The sequence below is a fragment of the Malania oleifera genome, chromosome 8, assembly GCF_029873635.1.
Source record: "Malania oleifera isolate guangnan ecotype guangnan chromosome 8, ASM2987363v1, whole genome shotgun sequence".
Taxonomy (NCBI): domain Eukaryota; kingdom Viridiplantae; phylum Streptophyta; class Magnoliopsida; order Santalales; family Ximeniaceae; genus Malania; species Malania oleifera.
The window spans coordinates 23,251,096-23,273,919 of NC_080424.1; the positions used below are offsets into that span (position 1 = coordinate 23,251,096).

Below are 22,824 nucleotides of genomic sequence, written 5' to 3' on the forward strand. Positions count from 1 at the left end.
AATTACAGGCAGCACTTCACAGCAGCTTCTTTAACATCGCAGACAGACACCACCGTAACTCCTTCCTCTTCAATATCATCTCCATCTGACAAGGGTGTGGCCCCCACGTTCTACCAGAAGTTAGCCCAGCTGGCAGCCCCATTTAATCCCCTATTTCCTGCATCTTTTTTGCTACATCTCCACCCTCACTAGAATCCCCACCCCCTGATCTACCACCGATTGCAACCCATCACCGCAGGTCCATCGCTGGCGGCTCACCCGCTACACGTGCGTGAGAAAGTTGCTGGACTTCCCCTGTTTTGCTCATAATTGCGAGAAATTGCTTCCAGCTTCAAGAATTTGTATTTTTTTTTCCCTGATATTTTGAAGCCTTCTTTAATATTGAAGTACTAAATTTGGTTTGCATTCCTAAGGTCAAATATTGCCTAATTTTGGGCGGCTCGAGCAAATTTCAGAGCATTGATGGTCTGCCGACATCCAGATTGAGGCCTAGTTGCTGCGTTTTGAGATTTTACTGTGACAAATTGCTTTCCCTCGTGAGATTAATTTGAAGAAACTAATCTTGGATTGCTTAGTACATATTTTTGGAGGGTAAAATCAGTGTGCTAGCATAGTTCTTGAAGCATCTATGAAAAGTTGAAGTGAAATATTTGAAGATCTCAAAATTACAAAGTCAGAGCAAGAACATTTTGGTAACATTGTATGGACTTACACTACTTGGACTCCATAGAAATTGATTAAATGTTGCTTATCTATTTGGTACTTGTGCTCTTAGTAAGGAAGCTAGAATTGTAATTTTGTTCGAAAAAAGGGTCGGGGGATGAAATCAGAAGGTTTATGATTATGTGAATTCAAAAATATCCAACCACTCAAACTGAGGCTTTCTCCAGCCTCCAACCTATAACACCACTTCCTATCTTAAAGAATTTCATCATCTAGATCAATTTCTCCATGGTCACATAGTATTCCTAGATCCTCACAAGATGTTCAAGAGAAAACTCAAATTGTTCAGGATAAACAATCAAAAATCAAAGTGTCAATGCAAAGTCATGTGTAGTTGAGTATCATGACTACATAAATGGTTTGCATATTACTAGTGCACAATTTTTTTATTATTCAGTGGACGTGACTTACGAATCTTCTCTATGGTCAGAAGGTAGTCCTAAGCCAACCCAAGATGTTCAAGCGAAAACTCAACTTGTTGAGGATATCAAAAGTACCCATCCAAATTGTTCCATAATATGAAATCATGACTACATAAATGACATGCATAATAACTAGTGCACAGTTTTTTGATTCTTCTGTTGATGTGAGTCATGAATCTTCTCAAAATGAGGCCATAGACTTGTCTTTAGTGACCCTAAGCACTGTTGGGGCCCCTAGGCTGGAGATAGACCTAGATTTGTCACCACACTTGATTGTTGAGACTTGCAATGAACAGCAAGATGAATTGCCAACTACTATGACAGATATGCCTGTCAATGACCTTGCTCTTCAACCTCAACTTCCCATTTCTAACCCAAAGAGTGAAGAGCAAATGGTTGCTTCAGAGTTTGCTGAAAATTATTTAATTATGAAACCTATTGCTGAAAATCCTCTGGGGATTATTTCTCCTCAATCTAGTAAACTTTGTGCCTCCATCACCTGCAACTTCTTCCTCTACATTTTACTTAACCAAATCTAACGAAACATTGTCCATCATCTTAGAATATGGACCGAATGTCTATTTGCTTAAGCTGCCAATCGATTTGGATACTAAATTGATTTCTTGTTTGGAGGACTTGTTATTTTATCAGAGGACATTGCAGCCTTCTATGCTACTTGCAGTTGGACAATCTACTACATATTCTCCAATGGTGATTGACGATGCAATGCAGATCATGCCTCCTTTTGATTTGCCTGCATGTTTCACTTTGTTCTCTTTGTTAGATTTTCCTGCCTGCATGTTTAACAAGGGGGTTATTTTTTACAATGGTGATTGACAATGCAATGCAGGTCAGGCCTCCTTTTGATTTGCCTGCATGTTTGACTTTGTTCCCCTTGCTAGATTTGCCTGCCGGCATGTTTAACAAGGGGGTTATTTTGTAATTTATTTGTTTAATTGCAGTACTTCTTCTTCTCTCAATTTTCTCTCCATATATAAATTTCCATACTTGTCCTAGATCATCCCTTCTCATCTTCGTGGTTTCACAGAATGCAGAACAAGAAGAAAACCTTGTCACTCCAACTGAAGTCGAACAAACATGGCAAGTTCATCTCCCTCTTGGAAACCAACAGCAGAGGACGGAGACATTGTCTTACCAGAGGGTTTCGATTTGAAATGATGACTCAAAATCTCAAATGAAGTAATTGAACTGAGTTGGCGTCTGCTTCCACCCTCTTTCTGGAACCCCTTATCCAGATCCTTGCCTCCCTTCCTCAAGCTGGGAGGTTTGAAGACCTCAGCTTCTGTTGCAGCACCTGGGACCTTGCCGAAGCCAGTTACAGTGCAGACTTGCACCCATTGCACCTGTCATTGGTGCGGAGAAACTTTTCTTCTAATCCCAAAAACTGACCAGTTGCAAGAATTTCTTCTGATCCCAAAAGCTGAATTTTTGTGAACATTGTTGAGAAGAACGGCATAGGTCTGGGCAAACCTAAATTTTTCTCCTTCTTCATAGAGCTTGGGACTGACCTGAAGGTGAACAAAGGCACCCTGCTTGAGGGGGCCATCCCCACCTTTGGCCTCCCTATTTCTAAAACTTCCCATGTCCTAATGCTTACAGTCCCTTTACTTCCCACAAAGGACCCTCCATGGAAGTTGAAAAGTATCCATTCTTCTGTAAAGACCCTGCAACTGAGCCCCGCTCCCAGGTCTTTGCTTCTGGCAACACCAAGAAGGAACCAGATTCAGGGCATCCATTAATGCAGGCTGATGCCACTGTTTTAACCTTAATTCCAGCTCCTTCAAACCACCTGGAGGCCTTTCAATCCAACCCCAATCCAGCTGATACCCAGGACAATCCCAACTTTGAAATGTTGAATGGTTTAGACCCAGAAAGCACTCTTTTTAAGGAGCAAGTCTCTTGAGTGGGAGTTGCGGAAAATGAAATGATCAGTAAAGCCATAGGGTGTCTTTCAATTGCTTTGAGGAAATTGAGAAGAAGAGAAGAGAGAAGGCGCAGCTTGGCTCCAAAAACCCTATGGGCAACAACAAGAAACTGGACACAAATAGGGATCTGAAATGCTTGAAATGTACAATAAATTATGATAAACTGGCTGGTCGCACGGATTCGGTGGAGGTGAACAATAGTCGGGTGTGCACTACAAAACCATGTTAAGGAAACTCATTTCCTGGAATGTGAGGGGATTAAATGACAAATATGAAAGGATCCTAATCAAATCCTTTCTCAAAGAATAGAGAGGTGACATTGTCTGCTTACAGGAAATTAAAGTGGAAAATATGGATCAATTCTCAGTCAGAAATATTTGGGGACAGAGAATTGTGGATGGATCTCCCTTGGCACTGTGGGATATGCAGGAGGCATCCTAATTTTGTGGAATCTTAATGTGGTGGAGATGATCGATCACTCCATCAACTCCTTCTCTGCCTCATGTTTGTTTAAAAAAATTGGATGACAATTTTTATGGATTCTCAATGGGGTCTATGGCCCAAGCAAAGGACTTCACAAACACTTGTTTTGCACTAAGCTATTGCAGATAAAAGGCCGTTGGGATGCACCTTGGGTCATTGGAGGAACTTCAACATGGTGTTGTACCCTCATGAAAGAAGTGGAGGCAGTGCTGAGAACACATGTATGAGAGTTCCAGGACTCCAACAATGTGAATGCCTTCATTGATCTCCTTCTCATTGGTGGTGCTTTCACTTGGACCAACTCTAGGGACCGACATTTCTTCTCAGTACATTGGGATACTCACTTCCAAAAATCACTCAGGAGCTTCTACCCAAGCCCACATCATCATTTCCCTATCATCATTGTCACAGGTGGAATCAAATGGGGACCAACCCCATTCCGCTTTGAGAAAATGTGTTTAAAGCACAATGGCCTTAGAGACCTCATTAGCTCTGGTGGTCATGCTGCACATTGAGGGGAAGCTTTGTGCTAGCTTCAAAACTGAAGGGTTTGAAAGAGAAGCATAAAGTGTTGAATAAAAGCACTTTTGGGAACATTCAGGCAAAGAAGACCATTTTTCTGAATGGCATCAAGATCCTCGATGAGCAAGAACTAAGACAGGGGCTTAGTTCTGAAGAAAGGGCTAAAAGAGTTTTGTTGAAGGAGCTGACTGAGGCCATTAGCCTTGAAGAGATCTTCTAGAGGCAGAAAACTAGAGCCTTATGACTCAAGTAGGCAGACCAGAATACCAAATTTTCCCACCGTACTGCGAATGCCCATCATAGACTGAACACCATTTCCAACATTGAAATAGGGAAGAACACCTTAATTGAGAGGAGGACATCAAAAGGGAAATCAACAAGTTTTATAAAGCTCTTTACTCTAAATTCGAAAGCTGGAGACCTGTTGTGGACAGCGTCATTTTTTAATCTATTAGCCCCTCCACCGCAGAGTGGCTTGAGAGACCCTTTGAGGAAGTTGAAATCCTCCAAGCCATTGAAGACTGCAATGGAGACAAAGCGATAGGGCTAAATGGGTTCTCCTTATCATTCTTTCAGTCAAACTAGGGTGAGCTTAAGCAGGATTTTATTAACTCTTTTTAAGAATTCTTCAAACCAGGTATAATTGTGAGCAGCATCAATGCCACTTTCCTTACCCTGATCCAAAAGAAACCTAGGGCAACCAACATTAAGGCCTTCCGTCCAATTAGCCTTGTGGGAAGTATCTATAAGATCCTTGCTAAAGTCCTTTCTGCAAGGCTTCAAAAAACCACTCTAAAGACACACCTTTATGGAGGGAAGACAAACCAAGGATGCAGCCCTAATAGCAAACGAGGTGGTGGATGCTTACCGAAGGGAAAAGAAAAACAGGGTGGTGTGCAGACTTGACATGGAGAAAGCTTTCGATCATGTCAACTAGAACTTCCTTCTCTTTACACTCAGGAAAATGGGTTTTGTAGAGCATTGGTGTAGTTGGATCGCTCATTGCATTAACACACCAAGCTTTTTAGTGTTAATCAAAGCCCCCCCCCCCCCCGCCCCACTAATTTCTTCCGCTCCTCCAGTGGTATGAGACCTTTTTTTCATCACGGTGATGGAGGTGTTAAGCCTTATGTTGATACTGCTCAAAAGCCTTAGAGTTGGCAGGCACAATAGGTCTGTGGAGGTCACACATCTCCTATTCGCTGATAACACTATCATTTTTTTGTTAGGATGACCCCCTCCACATTTTGAATCTGAGATGTATCTTAGCAAGATTTAAGGCAGTTTTGGTTTGAAAGCTAACCTTGGAAAAAGTGAAATCATTGTGATTGGAGAAAATGTAAATGGGCCTCTCCTTGTTGGTCCTCTAGGCTACAAAATGGGTACTTTCCCTATTAACTATCTTTGGCTACCTCTTGATGCCAAATTCAAAGCTAAAGGAGTGTGGAATCCCATCGACAGAAAAATTGAAAAACAAAGGTTGGCTAGATGGAAGAGGAATTTCTTATCAAAAGGTGGGAAACTCACTCTCATTAAAAGCACCTTAACAAATCTCCCTGTTTACTTCATGTCTCTTCTTCCCCTTCCAACTTCAGTTGCCATAAGACTTGAAGGAATTCAAAGGAGGTTTCTTTGGGGGAGCTTTGGGGTGGAATTCAAATTTCGCCTTGTCAATGGGGCATGGCAAAACAACCCTTTCATTTAGGAGGCTTCTGTTTGAAGTCCCTCCAAGTTTTCAATAAAGCCCTATTAGGGAAATAGTCATGGAGATTCATGATGGAGAAAGACCACCTTTGGCAGGGAATCATTGTTGTGAAATATGGCCTTGAACATAACGATTGGATTTCCCAGACTAACAGAGGACCAAATGGTGTACGGGTGTGGAATTTTATCAGGAAAGGCTGGAATGATTTTTCTTCTTGCATCAGATTTCAAGTGGGGAGGGGACGCAACATTTATTTTTGGCCTGACTTGAGGCTTAATCGAGAAGCTCTTCGTATCTTATTTTCCAGCCATCTATAACTTGGCATGTGATAAAGATGCCCGTGTCAATCAACACCTTCAAACTCAGATCAAGGGCTCTTTTGGGACAACCACTTCCTTAGAAATGTGGATGATTGTGAACTCAACCAGCTCACAGACTTCTACCGCTTTCTTTACAACTTCCAACACCATAATAGCACTAATCTTCCTATTTGGATCTTAGATGAGAAGGGGGCCTTCACTGTTAGATCCTTCTACAGGAAGCTCTTCCCTTTGGAGTTGAACAACTTTAATTTCCCTTGGACTCAGATTTGGAAGGCAGCTGCCCCCACAAAAGTTGCCTTTCCTTGCATGGGAGGCAACCCATGGAAAGATTTTGACAATGAATAATTTGCAAATAAGGGGTGTCCCCTTTGCATGGCTGACGCAGAATCGGTTGAGCACATCCTCCTTCACTGCACATGGACAAAGAATCTCTGGAATATGGCACTGGCTCCGATCGGATAGAGATGGGTTATGGCTAACTCTGGGAGGGGAACTCTGGGGCTGGAAAGGGATTTGGGCAACAAAATAGAAGAGAAAGCTATGCCCCTCATTCCCCTTGCAATTTTCTGGTGCGTTTGGTATGAGAGGAATAGACAAGTGTTAAAAAACTCAACCTCAACGACCCAAAACAGCAAAGAACACTGGTTTGCCGCGGTCAATAGATGGCATAGTAGAACTGTTATTAATGACTATGATGTAATCTTTGATTTGTCTGACACCTTTCAGGGTGCTTGATTTACTGTACCATGGGATGGCATCCCCTTGATGCCTCTTCAATAAAGTTTCCTTTACTTATCAAAATAGAAAAAATTAAATAAATATAAAAAATAAAAAAATCTAGACCAAAAAGATAAATCATAAGAAGCAGCATACCTTCAGATTTAGGTGACCGCATTGACAAAGAATCTTGAAACTCCACGGGTTCGACCAAACTCTGCATGAACAATGAATAAAAACTCTTTACAGGTAGAATGAACTAGAAAAGAGGAGGTGGAGTAACAGCAAGCACAGCACCTTTTCAAGAGATCAATGGCTTTGACAACCAATAGAAACCACACCCAAAAAATATAAAAAGGAACTACAATTAAACAGAAGGAAACATTCATCTAAAAGACACTTGAATAATGACTCAAGGAAATAAATAATCAACCAATCACAAGGCCCCACAGCATAATTGCAAATTGTAATGCAGTTATGGCACATAAGTGAGGGGCTGCATAACACTGTCCTCTCTCTCATCATAATATCATGAAAAATTGAAAACCTTGAACTTAGATAGTGCTAAAATTATTATTCACTCACAGGGAAAAAAAAATAGTAATAGAGTCAGCCATTGCTATTGAGAAAATCCCCCACAAAATCCTTAAAAATATAATTCCAAACGGAAGCAGATGAAAAAGTGCTCCAATACCGTCAACTTGATTATTTTGCTTTTAAAAAGCCTAACCATCATTATAATAGCACAAGACCAAACTCTAAAACCCTTCCAAAAACCGTAAAGTCATCCCTGTGACCCGTCAGCAAAAAAAAGGGCTGGATTATTGAAAGAACCTGCAAAAACAAAGAATTTGTGAAGGACGGGATTGGGTTGTTTTGTTGATAGACGCATCACCAGCTAGGATTTCCAATTTGTGCATAAGCTAAAAGCACAATGAATTTTGAACTGGTGTGATATCTCAAGACACATTTTTTATAATTATTATTTTTCTTAACACCTTATATACCCAATCATATACCAAAATATATATACATCAGGCCTCATAAATACAAGTAATTCAAGAGAATGTAACCAAATAAAAATCTGTCAATCAGTGATCATTTGTTTTGAACAAAAAATGTAGATTAAAGAAATGAAATTTTTGGGGTTTTGGGTACAGTGAGAGAGCGAGGGAGGGAGGGAGAATGGCAGCTAGACAGAGAAGAACAGAAAGGAAGAAAAAGACACAGAAAGTACAACAAGGGGCAAGCAAAACAACAGGAAGGGGAAACCTTAACCAAAAAGTGCCTTCTCAAAGTTATGCATATATCCACAGTTGAAGGGCCTGAGATTGCAGGATAGCATGGAGGTCCAAAAGGAAACAACCGATACTCTAGACAATCACACAAACCTAAACATAATCTAAGCCTCACAAACAAACAATCATACCAACAGCTTTCATCTTAAAAATAATAAAAAATAAAATTAGGATAAAAAATTCATTAACATGATGCCGCTTGTCCCTCATCACCCAGGGAAAGGGGTATACCTCTCTTTTACTTCTATTAAAGACTACCATTTCTTTGTGTTTATTTTGTGCAATAATTGAATTTAAGAAAGTAATATATTTTTTTTTTATAAATTTTGGAGGATATTAAAAAATTATGACTATGATAATAAAAGTAAAATACAAAAACTTTCTATGACTTAGATAATAAAAGTAAAATATAAAATCTTTCTAAACAATTGGAACCAAAATAGTATTTAAATTTTAAAAATTTAAATAACTCCTAATTGGTTTTTTGGTTTGTTTTTACTTGTAAAACGAAACTGAAACTGAAAACCGACTTCTCCTCAACCCTCTCCTCCAGTGCTCCCACCTATTGCACAATGAATACTTGGAGAGTCAGGGACTAATGCAAGGGGAAAGAAGGTTAACTGAAGAAGTAACACAGTTCTACTAGGACAATATGACTCAAAATGAGGGTTAAGCCATGAAAGATAAAAAATACAGCACAAAGAGAAAAGAAGTTCACTAGAGAGAGAGAGAGAGAGAGAGAGAACAGAAATACCAAGAAGCAATATGTAAAACCAAATTATGTGATCATATTAACAGCAAGTCTCAGATGTAAAATGTCCCAAACAGTTAAGAGAGTTAAAAACCAGTCAAACAAAGCCAAAACCTAGAAACAAAGGCAGATACAACTTCAGCTATTTTCTATTCAATCAGCACAAAAAGGGTCCAGATCTATCACCATGTTCAGGTTATGAAATTCAAAACAAAGGTAAAGGCAATATCTATATCTATAGTATTAAATGATTACCTTTTGATTGGCAATATGATTAGAATCTTTACTATACTGATCTTGCCCAACAATTTGATTTGTTTTAACATTGTCCATCACCACTCCATTACCACAGAGCATTTCCTTAGAATGTTTGCTTGAATTATTCTGCACGCCATTTTGATCTGTCTTGACCTCGTCTGTCACCATTCCATTTCCACTGAACATTTCCTTAGATGAGCATAGTCCTATATTATCCTTCAAAATCCTCATGTCATTTTTGGTTCTCCTCCGTGGCAGTACTGACTTAACAGGAAAAATACCTGAGATGTCAGACTCAGATGCTGGAACAGCACCAGAACCATCATCTGCTCTTATATCAGCTATCGATGAAATTGAAGATTTTACTTTAACTTTAAGATTTTTCTGTGAAGAGCCCATAAAAGCATGATTTCTGAGCCATTGGGCTATTTTGCAGCACAAGTCAGGAACCAGACTATCATCCTGCAGCGAAAGGTTTAACATTATCACACAAATGCTGACAGCAAACAATATTAGTACTATTAATAATAACCATAAGATCAATTTTATTAGCTGTAGTAGAAGTGCTCAGTGTACGCATTACATCAAGTGTTGTAGCCAATGAATCAGGTGAAACACCAATCTCCAATGCTACATCTTTTGCATTAACTTTCCCTCGATCAATTAGCTATACAACACAAAAATAAATAATTATTAGATTATGTTCGGGCATATATGCAGATTTGTAGAGCATAGATGCAAACATACACACACAGAATTTAATACCTTCTTCAAGGTATGTGCGAAATTGGGGAAATTTGATGCATTAACCTCCTCAATGCTATTTCTCTCCACTGCCTCCATAATAGGAAGGTCACATGCATCACCACATTCTGGCTGAAGTCCACCTACTGTTTGATTATCAGATATCCCTATTTCTTGCAATTTGTTTTTGCCCATTTTATCAGAATTAGTACTGCTTCTTTCCATATGAACTGCAATTTTATCCCCATTTTTGTGGCCAACCTTGAACATGTGGGGCTTGATCAAAGATAAAGTCACTGGGGCGTGTTTGACTACACAAGGATTATTGCCAACAGCCACAGGTGAATGCAATGATTGGTTAGTGCTGCTAGTATCCTGGACTTCTGAATGTTTCAAGCAGAAAGCCCGTAATTCAACCTACAAGTGTTTGTAAAAACAGAAGACTTAGCCAGCAAATTTCATTAAGATAAAAAAAACATTTTGAACCATACAGTTAGTAACAGTAATAATTCCAATTAGGATTATACTTTTTAGAAAACAAAAAAACAAAAAAGCATACTACATCACAGCCGAATTTTCCCCAAATTTCCATTCTATGTCTCGCCTCTCTTGCACATATAGGATGGAAGGAAGTTCTGCAAATTCCTATGTAACCATCAAAACAAAAAGCATCATCAGGATGATTATTCAAATGATCTCAAAGAGCATTGAAGACAAGAACTTCTCAAAATTACTAGAGCAAAATAACCAAAATAACTGACAGAAACAGGTAGAAAAGGGTTATAGTAGCATGCCAACCACTGAAACAGCAACAGAAACTGCAATGGTGACCACTAAAGAACCATCTCTAACAACAGGCAAAAAAAAATTTTATTTTTTTGAGGAAGAGAACCCATAGAACATCCAATTTAGTTAGAATCGCAAATTATTACCCCAGTGAAAAAGCACACCCAAATGGCATGCCCAGTTTAATAATGCGTCCCCATCAAAAATTGTTTAGGAAAATCTATCAAAAATAGTTAAGGGAAGTCCAGCTTAATTATTTATTGAATACATCATTACCGATTGAAAAACAAAAACTTAACAGCACAAGCTGGGGAAAAGCCATGACTTGAAAAATTGTACTCCTCAAACCTTAAGATTCACATATAAAGCAGTGCCCTTAACCCCAATCCCCAAACCCACAACAATCAAGAAAAATATCAGATCCTTTTGTACAAAACATAAGGAAAAAATTATAACCAAGCCTCCTAGCATATGTACAGGCCCAAAGAACTATTTAGGCCATGGCTTGATGGGCATTTCCGTAAATGTTCAAGCTTTGAAACTATCTGTTTCTGAATTTAGTTTGCACCCCTTTGGTGCCCTTTCTTCATTTTGATACATCCCCCTTCAGAAACCTCAATGTCAGTTTTGCCTCAAAAAAAACTCTTTCAAAAAAAAAAGGAGAAAAAAAAAAACAAACAAACATTGTGTCTAAACTCTCGGGACAGAAAAGCAAACATATATTTAACAATAGTTATATTGTTCTTAAACAATTCTTTTCAAAAAAATAAAGGAATTAAATATCATGCCTAAACACTTGGGACAATACATGAAGATATGATTACTCACAAATATCAACACCGCTTAGTGGAAACCAAAGATAGAAGTTAATGTATTCCTTTACATTAACATCGAATCAGATGCAGCATTAGAAGAGCAGCCAATACTATGACAAGGTACACCTAATTACAAGAGATGAGTATTTCTGGTAAAAGAAATGAAAGGAGTGTAAATGGCTGACAATATGAAGCTGTATAATTATGCATCAGCATGGAAGGAAGGGAAAAGTAAGAAAAGTTTACTTGTTAATAATTGTATGAATTAAAACATTCAGGGAGGTAAATTTTAAAAAATAGATACTATCGGAAAGTTTTATGTTGAAGAATCTCTGATTTGTTTTATGTCTGATTTTGATATAGAAGAAAATCATTTTCAGAAGGAAGAGGGGAGAGGGAGGATATCATGAATGAGGACGGTTAGTAAGGTAGTGATTTAGCATGTGATAGTGGTCTTTTATTGGATTTGATTGATGGAAAAGTGGTTTATGTTTCCAACCCTTCCTAGGCACTTGGGGATCTTTCCTATGTGCCTCCTCCTCCATTAGAACAGTTGGAGGATGTCACTATTTTTCAGGAGAAGAGGCCTGGGTGTAGATTTTGTTGTGACCAATCAATGTGGGGATGGGTTAGTAGCTACTCCTTGTGGAGGAGGTTAGTGTGCAGGATGTAGGAAATGTTATGTGAGATGAAGCGTGGATGGGTTAGTAGCTACTCCTTGTGGAGGAGGTTAGTGTGCAGGATGTAGGAAATGTTTAGTGAAATTAAGCGTTGAACACTAAATTCAAATCTAATTTTGTGAACTAGTTCTAAATTGAACTTGAACCCATCACTAAATCCAAATACTAAATTATTTTAATGGTTTGGTATCTAATATCTGAATACGTACTATTTTAACCTTCTCAATTATTAGAAGCATATATATTATACAAATTAACAAGCAATTACATAAACTAAATTTTTAAATTTAATATAAATAATATTTTTGTCATATATTTAATTTTTTATTCTAAATAAAATAATATAACTAATTGTTACACAATGCAAACTTGAACAATACAGTTACCTTTTTGAATCGTTGGATTTACTTGGGGATGTATCGTATATTTGTGTGCGCCACCATCTCCTTTGGAAGGTTTGGTGGGTGTTTCCATCATCGGGTAAATAGATTCAGGGTAAAGATGAGATTTTGCCTACACCAAAGCTCAATAATTGATGGATAAGATGGGCTTGTGGCTCTCAGGCCCTGGGGTAATGAAATTAGCTTGGATGGGGGTAAAATAAAGATGAAGTATCAGCTGGAATTAGCAAATCTGCAGTGTTCGATGAATTATGATGAGATTTTGACAACTCCTGTGGAGTAGATATATTGCAAGGACTTTGAAGCTCAACCATTGATGGATAAGATGGGCTTCTGCCTGTCTTATCCTGGACATAACAAGTTCATTTGGATGGGAGATTGGGGGTAAAAGGAAGATGAAAGAGTCAGTGGGAATTCGAAATATGCAGTGTTAGGTGAGTTATAATGGAAGCAGTTTAAAAGAGGGGTTCCCTTACCTAGTTTTGAATTAAATTTTTTGTTTTTATTTCATTGTTTCTTTTTTCTTTTTTAATGAGGATCTTGTGTCCTCTCTCAGGGTGTAATCTCATTTTCTTTCTTAATACATCTGCTTTTGTCATGACAAAAAAAATGATACTGAGCAATTTTACTTGCAAATAGATTTCCCGACCATGAGTGCATCTACTTTGCAAAATCATAATTTCTCAGTTTGGCAAGGCAATATAGACGAAGGACTGATAGGGGCAATCCTCCACACGTGACAGAACCCAGGTGTCCTTGTGAATTTGATGGTTATTCGGACCCTTACTATTTCTTAGATTGGTTAATTGACATGGAAAATTTTACGCTCTGAATTTTCTGACTGTGAGTGCATCTAGTTCCCAAAATCATAACTTTTTGGTTTGACAAAGCAATATTGGTAAAAGACTGAAAGGGGCAAAGCATTTTAGGGAACCACATAAAAAATGAAATATATTTTGGGACAAAAATATGTCCCACATTCATATAGTGACCGATTAGTAGAACAATTATGCATTTGCTGCAAGTGTCATTGATTATTACCTTCAAATTTTTTTAGGGATAAGAGAAATATTTATTCCCAAAAGCAAAGAGATTACAAAGAGAGGAGAATGAGATGAACTCCAAAAAGCAACAAAGAAGTACAAACAACACAATCAAAATTATGCTAAGGCAGCCCTCCAATCCCTTTAAAAGTCAGACGAAGAGAGCCCCTGAAAAACCAAAAGGAATGGCCCACAAAGACCCCAAAAGCAACACGCTAGCTCATAACAGATTGAACAATCCTTGAAGGTTTCCACATTCGTCTAAAGCCAGTGTCCACAGGATTGCAAAAACCGTGCCTCGCCATAAACCTCTTCCATTCCTGCTCTTCCCAAAACCCCAAAACCTCACTAATAAGAAATCCCCCACATATTGGGTGCCACTCAAGCTTCACCAACGCAAGAGCAAAGAGCATTCTAAAGATAGTTTTCCATCTGACAATGAAGGAAAAAGTAAGATTTTTTTCATATGTAAAAATATGATTTATTATGAAAGATGAAAAAAATGAAAGAGGTTACGGCTCCTACGAAAACAAAGAACAAAATAACTCAAATCAACAAACCATCTAGAGAAACACTCCCAATAACACTTCAAAAAAAAACCAAATGAGAAGAGAAAAAAGCAATATTGTTTGACAAGTTAAAAATTTTCTTGCTAAAGAAACTGATGAAAATGAGTTGATTTGAGTTATTGCAAACACTGTTCAGGCCCCAGCGAAAAAAAATAATTGCTGATAAGATATTTTTTCTCCCGAGTATTATGCATTTAACCCAGCTACAAAGTTTGAAATTACCATAATGGACATATTATTTTCCTGGCAACAATGTTGAGTGGGGAACAAATCATTCGACAGATCAATTTGACCTTTTTTTGGAGGATGGTTTGAGAGAATAGTGTTACAGGCATGGTGGGTCCTAAACCCAAAATGTCTTGCGTTTAAATTTGATTATATAGTCAAGCTTATGCTTAAGTGGGGGTTTGTTTACAAAGATTTTTGCTTTTGAATTTCACTTGTAATTTTCTTAATTTTTGTTTCCCATATATATTGGTAAGCTGTACTATGAAATTGAATTGGAAGTTAGTGTTTCCCCACGTACTTCTTCTTCATTATCTCATCTCTCTCCTTCCCTTGCTTTTCAAGTTCTACATCACCAAACAACAAATAGAGAGGGTAAAAACATAAAATCAAAAAAAAAAAAAAAGATAAAAGTAACAAAATGAAGGGGGGAAAACATAAGAAAAGAAAATCAGAATTTAGCATCAAAACTCAACTTTTATTGAAGACAAAGACAAAATATAGTACATCATTACCCAAATTTTCATTTCATTGAAGATGAGACCAGACAAAAAGCATACTCAAAAGAAACAAAAAAAAAAGGTAAAAATTTGAGGTTACGTTTCGTTTGCAGAATGCCTATTGCCAAGAATAAATTAAATTTAGTTAGTTACAATTAGTTACACAAGAACTTATGTTGTTACTATACAGCAAATAACAATGTGAAACATTTTATGAGTCCATAATAAGGAAGAGACAAGGAACAACTATTCCCAAATTTTATCATGGGAATGTCTATTCCTTTCTTATAACATGTTTAATGAAATAATTAGGAATATATAAGGAGTAACTATTCCCCTGATAACCAAAATTTAAACTATATTCCATATTATTCCAATGAATAGCTATTCTGCTGAACCAAACGAGCCATAAAAAGTAAAGGATGCATCCTTCATAGAGACAACATGACATCCAAGTTGTGACTATAACCCTTGTCATTGCCCCTACCATTCTCATTGTCAAACAAACAAAGAGAGGGCATTGAGTGAGGGATCACCATTCCCATTGTTCATGGAGACCGTTCCTTGTCTGGAGGATGACAGAGACAACTTTGAGCAAGACATGGAGGTCACTAGTGAGGCTATAATGAGAGAGGAAGAGACGCCCAATTCACATAAGGACCAGATGCCCAAGAAAATTAGTTGCATACTCAAGTCTAATTGTCCAACTGATTTAGAGAAAATTAAGAGCCATTAAGCGGCACTAACAAACATGACTAGATCACTTATTTTTGAACTAGTTCAGAGCTAGCATATATACAAAGGTCCAAGCAAACAATCAGCATCTCACACACACACACACACACACACCCATATCTATCCGAGTGCTTTAGCTCGCCAATAGCAAGTCATTAGAATAAATTTGTGAAGAACTAGAATCTAAGTCAAGACTTTTGACTTATAGGGGAAGTTTTGCTTTCCAAACGACCTTGTCCAAAGGAAGAAAAAATAGAGAAGGGAATCCTCCTATAGATGCACAAAAAACATTTACAAGAGAAACATATGTTCCTAGAATGAGGACAAAAGATGCAAGAGCCTCCACTAGATGTAGAAGCTCATCAATTTTCCCTCGTTAAAATTCCTAAAAATGTGTAAGTCCCAAGAAATAGGAGCAATGTGAAGATAAGTAAATCTACAAATTCAAGAAAAAGAGACAAGCAAGAGGATAGTACCATTCCCAACATCTTTACAAAAATGAATTGAAGACATCCTCTAATTCAAAAGGGGCAAGTGGACAAAACAAATGGAAAACCTAAGAAAATAACTTCCCAAGATTCGCATTTGCAGCGAAACAAATGTCCTAACATCCCACCAAATCAATCAAAGACCGTACTTGTAATAACATCACCCCGAAGATCAAGCTCCAAAGAGATTTCTACAACCATTTATAGAACTAGAAAATGTCTTCGGAAAACAAAATTTCCAAATCTGTAAATGTGTGTATAAACCCACTCACAGAAAAGTAAAAAATTGTTCCCCAAGTAGAAACAAAAAAATGGAGCATTGTGAAGATGAACAAGTCTATAAATTCGAGGAAAAGAAACAAGCAAAGGAATAGTGCCATTCCAAACATTTTCCAAAATGAACAAAAGGCATCCCCAATTCAAAGAGGTGAAGTGGATAAATCAAATGGAAACTTGAGAATGAACTTTCAGGGACTCGCATTTGTAGTAAAATGGCTCTCCTAACATCTTGCTAGATCATTTCAAGATATACTTACTCCCACTAGCCTTACCCCAAAGATCAGGGTCAAAAGAGAATTTCTGCACCCATTTACTAACCAAGAAAATGTCTTCAGACAACAAAAGTGACCAAGTCCATTTGTGTCTAAACCCACTTAGAGGTCAATAATAATTCACCAATTCTTGACAAACTCGACTTTCCCCAAATAAAAACCAAAAAATTTAGCCCACAATCCCCAAGCAGATGAGCAATGCAAAAAAGGGTGAGAAACTTCACATAACACTCACAACAAAAAGCAGACAAATCTGCTCATCAAGATTTAAAGCCTGTCAAATCTTGATAAAGAGTGAACCTCTCTTGAGTTGACCAAGGAAAAGAGCCCCCAACAAGAGGGAGGTCAATATGAGCATTCACATTAAGGAAGTCCCTAAAATCTTTCATGCTTACATACTCTATAGTACTAATTCCCACATTCCTTTCACGAATAAAGAGCGCCATGTTGAAATACCCCTCAATAAACCACAATGAGCACCCCTTTTGTTCTAACTTCATTAAGCTCTTCCCAAATAAGTGTCTAGATGGTCCCTCGCCTCATCCTTACACACCAATAAAACGCCAAGAAAAGCTGCTGTTGTTGTATCCCCAAATACAGTAATGGCGTTCTTGTCAAGAGTATCCAACTAGGTTTCCTGCTAGCACACCAAATCGTCTTTCCATTCTTTCAACATTTAACAACATACCATTTATCTTTATCATTAAGACCCGTAAGATTACAAGACTTGAGCATTAACATCATAAGCCTGCAAATAACCCCTGCTGCAGCCAGTCTTCAATTCCTCATTCCTGTCATAGTTCATAAAAATTCAAGTGTCTTCAATTCCCTGCTCTGTCCTTCTCCTTGTCATTATTAAAATATTCACCTTCCCCTTGATGTTTTGTTTGCCTTTCACTGATTATTTTTTGAATAGTGTGGAGAGAGAGAAGTACACACAACTCTTACAAGTTGGTTAATAATCGGGCTCTACATGCTAGACAGGAAATTCTTGACTTCTTGGATACCCTATCGCATTGTTGATTCAACACTTAACATTCCCTTGGTGCTACATTAGAGAAATCTCTCTTGACAGATTTTTAAATAAAAAATATCTTGTGGGATCTCCTTCTGCAGCCAGATTGTTGGTCAACTCTACTAAAAACTACCAACTGAATACATGGCTTAATTTTAGTGGAAGCTTTTGAAAGGGCAAAGGTACAATAAGGAAATATGAAATGATTCAAAAAAAAATGACAAGAAAATTTTCCTTAAGCATCCAAAGCCCACACCCTGACATCCCTACCATTCAAAGGGCAATGAACCTCCAAGAAAGAAAGTAAACATGAAATTTGCCAATAACTAGCAAAAAAGAAAAAATACAGAACTTAGTTTTAAATTCCTACCCTAACTGTTTGTCCTTATGATAACATAAATTTAAACCCACTAATCATTAATCTCTGCCCATCAATAACAAAAGTTTTGTACTTGGATTTAATACATTAAACCTTCAAATCTTGTGAGGAAAAAAACCAAAGGCGAAAATTCCAAATCCAATCATGCACATCTAAATTCACAATCAATAATTTAGATGCATGACCACTTTTCGGTTACAATTCTATAAGGTCCTCATTCTTTTTATACAAAAAGAAGAAATTTCATTAAAGAAAAAAGAATATACAAAAAGGAGATTAAAAAAATTATCTTGCAAAGAAGAAAATAACAAAGCCTGCAATCTCTCCGTAAATTAAAAAAAGACACCCCTTTAAACAACTAGTGGCAAAAGACGAGAATGAAGCCATAGCATAAATCTCAGAGCAAAGAAAGTGTCGTGCTTCTTCCCTACAAAGATATAAGCATTCTGTTCCAACCAAATTCCCATTAAATCAGCAAAAATCCCACTTCACAATGTCAAGCCATCTCTACTCCTACCACAACCCGTATAGGAAATAGCCAACAAAAACTCCACCAATTTTGGGCAGATCCAGTTCTCTCCAAGCAAACAAAACAACTTAATCCAAACCCTCCGAGTAAAACAACAACTTCAAAACAAAAAAGAGTGAATTCAGAACAAGTCAAAACATAAAGTACACATTCTCAAAGATAAATACTTCAAAGGTATCCTACTCTACAACAGATTTTTGGTGTTAACTTTATTAAGAACAACCAACCAAATAAAAGCCATAACTTTAGAGGGGATTGTGGCCCTCCAAATACTACGATAAGGGAGAGGACATGTTAGCACGAAACAAAATCATCAGCATGAGGAACAATTCAATAGATCAACAGATGTTAGTAGAAGCCATGGACATCCACCGCTTTAGAAGCATCCCAACTACAGATTTTAAAAACATCCAAGAGACTGAAAACAACAAAAGTATGATCCCATAAACTTGTGGTGCCAAGAAACACAACATCAGCAAAAATCTGGTCCAGAAAACCCTCCTACCATTACCTACATCACTGCAAAATTTTGTTCTTAAAACACAATGCACCATCATCATTGCTTTGCATATTCACAATGCATGACCACAATTCTTCAATCCAATTACTTTCTTCAATAAGTCTTCCCCATCAAACAACCATAACCATTTATCAAGCAATGCATCATTCCTGTTTTGCGTATGTCTCACCACCAATCCATCATGCAGAATTGGAGAGCAAATGGAACTCAAATCAGCCAAATGATACTTGCTCCCAATGTAACTTTAAACTAAAAAGTTACATTTTTAATTTTTTGATTCTACTTACCACCACCCCAAAGACAAATTTTGGACAAGTAACATGAGATCTGTTGGTATTTTTGCTAACACCTGATGAAACATTCATATAAACATAAATTTTTCTCCCCTTGACAAATATTGCCACATAGTGAATTATAAAGCCTCATAGCTAGGCAAACGTTTCCCCAATACCATTGCTACCGTGGGACTTCTGCAACTCAAATAGCATAAATATCCGTTCTGGCTTCTAAAAACACATAAGTCGTCAGTAAGATCTCTAAGACCCACTAAAGCACAGAAGCCAAGGTACCTTCAGACGATTTCCATTATTAAGTCTCAAAGAAAGTGGTAGCTAGGATGCAGTAGTCAAGTGTCACTTAAAATTAATTCTTGGTTATGTCTTCTAAAAAAAAGGTACATCTTCCACACCTTAACCACGATACATTAATGAAACAGCAAACCTACAGGCCCATTCACAAAATAGAAAAAATAATCACAAGACAATCTAGTCCGTTTTCATTAAATATTTTTTTTTTATAATATGCATACAACAGAAATGTAAAGATCCAACATCCTATAACATGGATATAAATTTGTTATTAAAAAAAACTAAAATATTTTATAGTGATATTACCACACAATAGGGAAGAATTCACATAATCTGAAAACGTAAACAACTCTGAAAGTCTAGTCATCCAATGAAAACATCACAACAGAACTCAGAATAGTTCACATCAGCTGCAAAACTCTCTCAGATCTTAGAAATGTAGAGATAGCCATAATTCAATTACTAAAATGTGCTTTGAGAGAAGCATACGATTAAGAAATGAGGTACTGAATAATAGATGTGCAAAACTGCATGAGCTAAGGGAGACAGCAAACCATACCATTACTGCACCGGACACACATGCCATGCTTAACCTTGCATAAATAACATACTAGTTTCCTACGAGTTTCCTTTATTCCATCGACATTCAAAATTGGTTCCATCAACCTAGTATCCTCTACATAGACCTCAGGCATCCACTGTGAACAGAACAAGTGAGCGAACTCCACAGATCCAACACTGTTATAGATGGGCTTCAAAGCACCACCCTGCTTTGGACAAAGCACACAAGGCTTCAATGAGAGATCATTGCTGTCAGCTCCCAAGACTTTCCCCACACAATTCCTATGCTTGCACCAAGAACACAACCAAGACCCATCCACTTCCTCCCTCAAACCGTAGCACTTCTCATGAACTACAGCATTACAGGAGCCACAAATAATCAATCGGTTCAACTCATCACCCATGTCACCAAGACTGCAAAAATGGCACAAAGATGAGTTTCCTTCCACAGGCTGGGCCACAAGAAGTTTCTCCAATCGCCCATCTTCACTCACAAGCTTTCGCTTCTTTGACCGGTCTGATGTGACGAAAATCTTATTCCTATAACCTAAAAGCCACTCTAGACTATTAGACAATGACAAAGACTGCGACACGGAACAATTTTTTTCTTCCTGAGGCAACACATCAGTAGCTACAGCAGCAATCTCCATTGACTGCAAACCCTCATCCTTCTGCTCTTCTTTAGCAAGGAACAAAATATCAGAGCCACCCTCTTTACTATTCGCATTTGATTTTGCTCCATTAGCAGCGTCACCATTAACGGTAATTGAACCCTTTGCATTTCCCAAAAATGGAATAAAGAAGCACTTCCTAGCAGCTGAAGAACAAAATGAACACACGTCAAACAAACGTTTAATATCATCCGACGTGACGTCTCTGAAGTATTCCTCAGTCTCCGCCCAAATATTGGAACTCCGTGACCGATCGAGCTTTGAAGACTTGGCATCTACCCCGGAATGAGACTTCTTGTGCCGCTTCCGACTATCCGAGTGCTTGGAAAGGAAACCCGCCAATGAAGCTGGCAGTGTGGGAATAGCAGGAGCGGAAGCATCCTCAGCGTCAAAAGGTGACCGCTCCGACAGCACCTTTTCTGCCTGAGCAAAGAAATCAACACCCACTGAAGACCCTTCCTCCGGCAATTTCGCCGGAATCTTCGCCGGAACCCTAGCCACCGGGCACGGCTTCTCCTCTGTCCCACAACCCCCGTCCGCACCCCTACCCATCATCTTCCTCCGTCGGTGACATCGCCCACCGGTCATCGCCCTGACGAACAGCCGCCACCACCACCGCATTCCATCACCGAAACCCTAACCCTAATCCTAATCTTCCACTATTTCCAATAACAAATACCGACAAGGGAGATAGAACAAGAAGATAAAGAAGGGGGGTACAGGTCGAGGCTAGGGTTAGGGTTTTCTGTTAATCAGGTTCTGGCCCTTTTGGATCCGTTTTTTAGAACGATTTGTTTCTCGCAGTTTTCGTTTTGGCTCTCGTGAAAAGAGAGAGAGAGATTCGCGTTTTTCCCAGGCAGAGGGCGGTTCTGTTTTGGCCTACTGTTTTTTTTTTTTTTTTTTTTTTTTTCCCTTAGTTGCGGGAGATTTTCTAGTCTGTTGTAACGGGATGAGTGTCTCCAGAGTTCCATCATCTCGTGCTCCCCCAATAATAACCACCTGGCACTGTACATTTAGCACGCTCTGGAATCGCATGCACGTGCCAACTATGATCAGATCCAAATGGTTAATTCTGATTCTTGCACATTCATTCATGTTAATCTCGTTTTAATTTTCACTCTTTTCAAAAATAAAATTCTCCTTTTAAGCCATGTCTTGATTCTTGCATCATGTGTGTGTGTGTGTGTGGGTATTTAAAAACCATTTGATTCATTTAAAGTCAATATTTAATTTTATATATAAATAATATGAATTTTTTGCATTTTTTTAATAAAAAAAATAACTTGAAAATAGTAAAAATTATAATTCTAAGTATAATTATCTTTATTTTCCTTATGCAAATAAGTATCACTACATTGAAATTTTTTAATCTTTATAAATATAAACAAACCTTGATACAGGATCTTAAATCTCTATAAATCAAAAAGACTCAAACAATTCTTATCTGGACTATAAAAATGACTAGTATAACACATTTTATTTTTGAAATTTCAATCATTCCGGGTTTTTCCATTTCTAAAAAGATTTTCAAAAAATTGTCCCAAAATGGTTTTTCGAATGGTGGATCTATTTTGGGGCCGCTCCCCAAAGTTTGTAGATTTTTCAGAAAAAAAAAATTTTATTATTTCAGATTCCAATGCGGCTCTCTACAAGTTCGTAGTTCAGTTAAAAGTTTCGTGGATTTTATGTCGGGATTATATTCAAGTGAAAGATTTCAACTTCGTCTTATCTCTTGCCAAACAGTTCCGCATCAAATGGTGGGCTAACCTATCCAATCACGATCATCTTAGTCCAACCAATATTTAGAAGTTATTTCAGAGATCAATTGGCATCTCTTCAAAAACATCAATAAATAATTCAAATTTTTTAAATTCAAA

At 37.8% G+C, this 22,824-nt stretch overlaps 1 protein-coding gene across 1 annotated transcript in view; it reads right to left on the reverse strand.

The window, feature by feature from the left end:
- Positions 1-21,910, reverse strand: part of LOC131162404 (uncharacterized) — a 58,215-nt gene extending 36,305 nt beyond the window's left edge. The window contains exons 1-6 of the mRNA XM_058118849.1: positions 20,275-21,910; positions 10,452-10,537; positions 9,914-10,309; positions 9,732-9,815; positions 9,146-9,610; positions 6,998-7,058 (exon numbers count right to left, since the gene is read on the reverse strand). Of these exons, the coding sequence (XP_057974832.1) occupies positions 6,998-7,058; positions 9,146-9,610; positions 9,732-9,815; positions 9,914-10,309; positions 10,452-10,537; positions 20,275-21,568 (2,386 nt within the window). The 5' untranslated portion in view covers positions 21,569-21,910. The remainder of the gene's footprint in view (positions 1-6,997; positions 7,059-9,145; positions 9,611-9,731; positions 9,816-9,913; positions 10,310-10,451; positions 10,538-20,274) is intronic.
- Between the last annotated feature and the right edge of the window lie 914 nt (positions 21,911-22,824).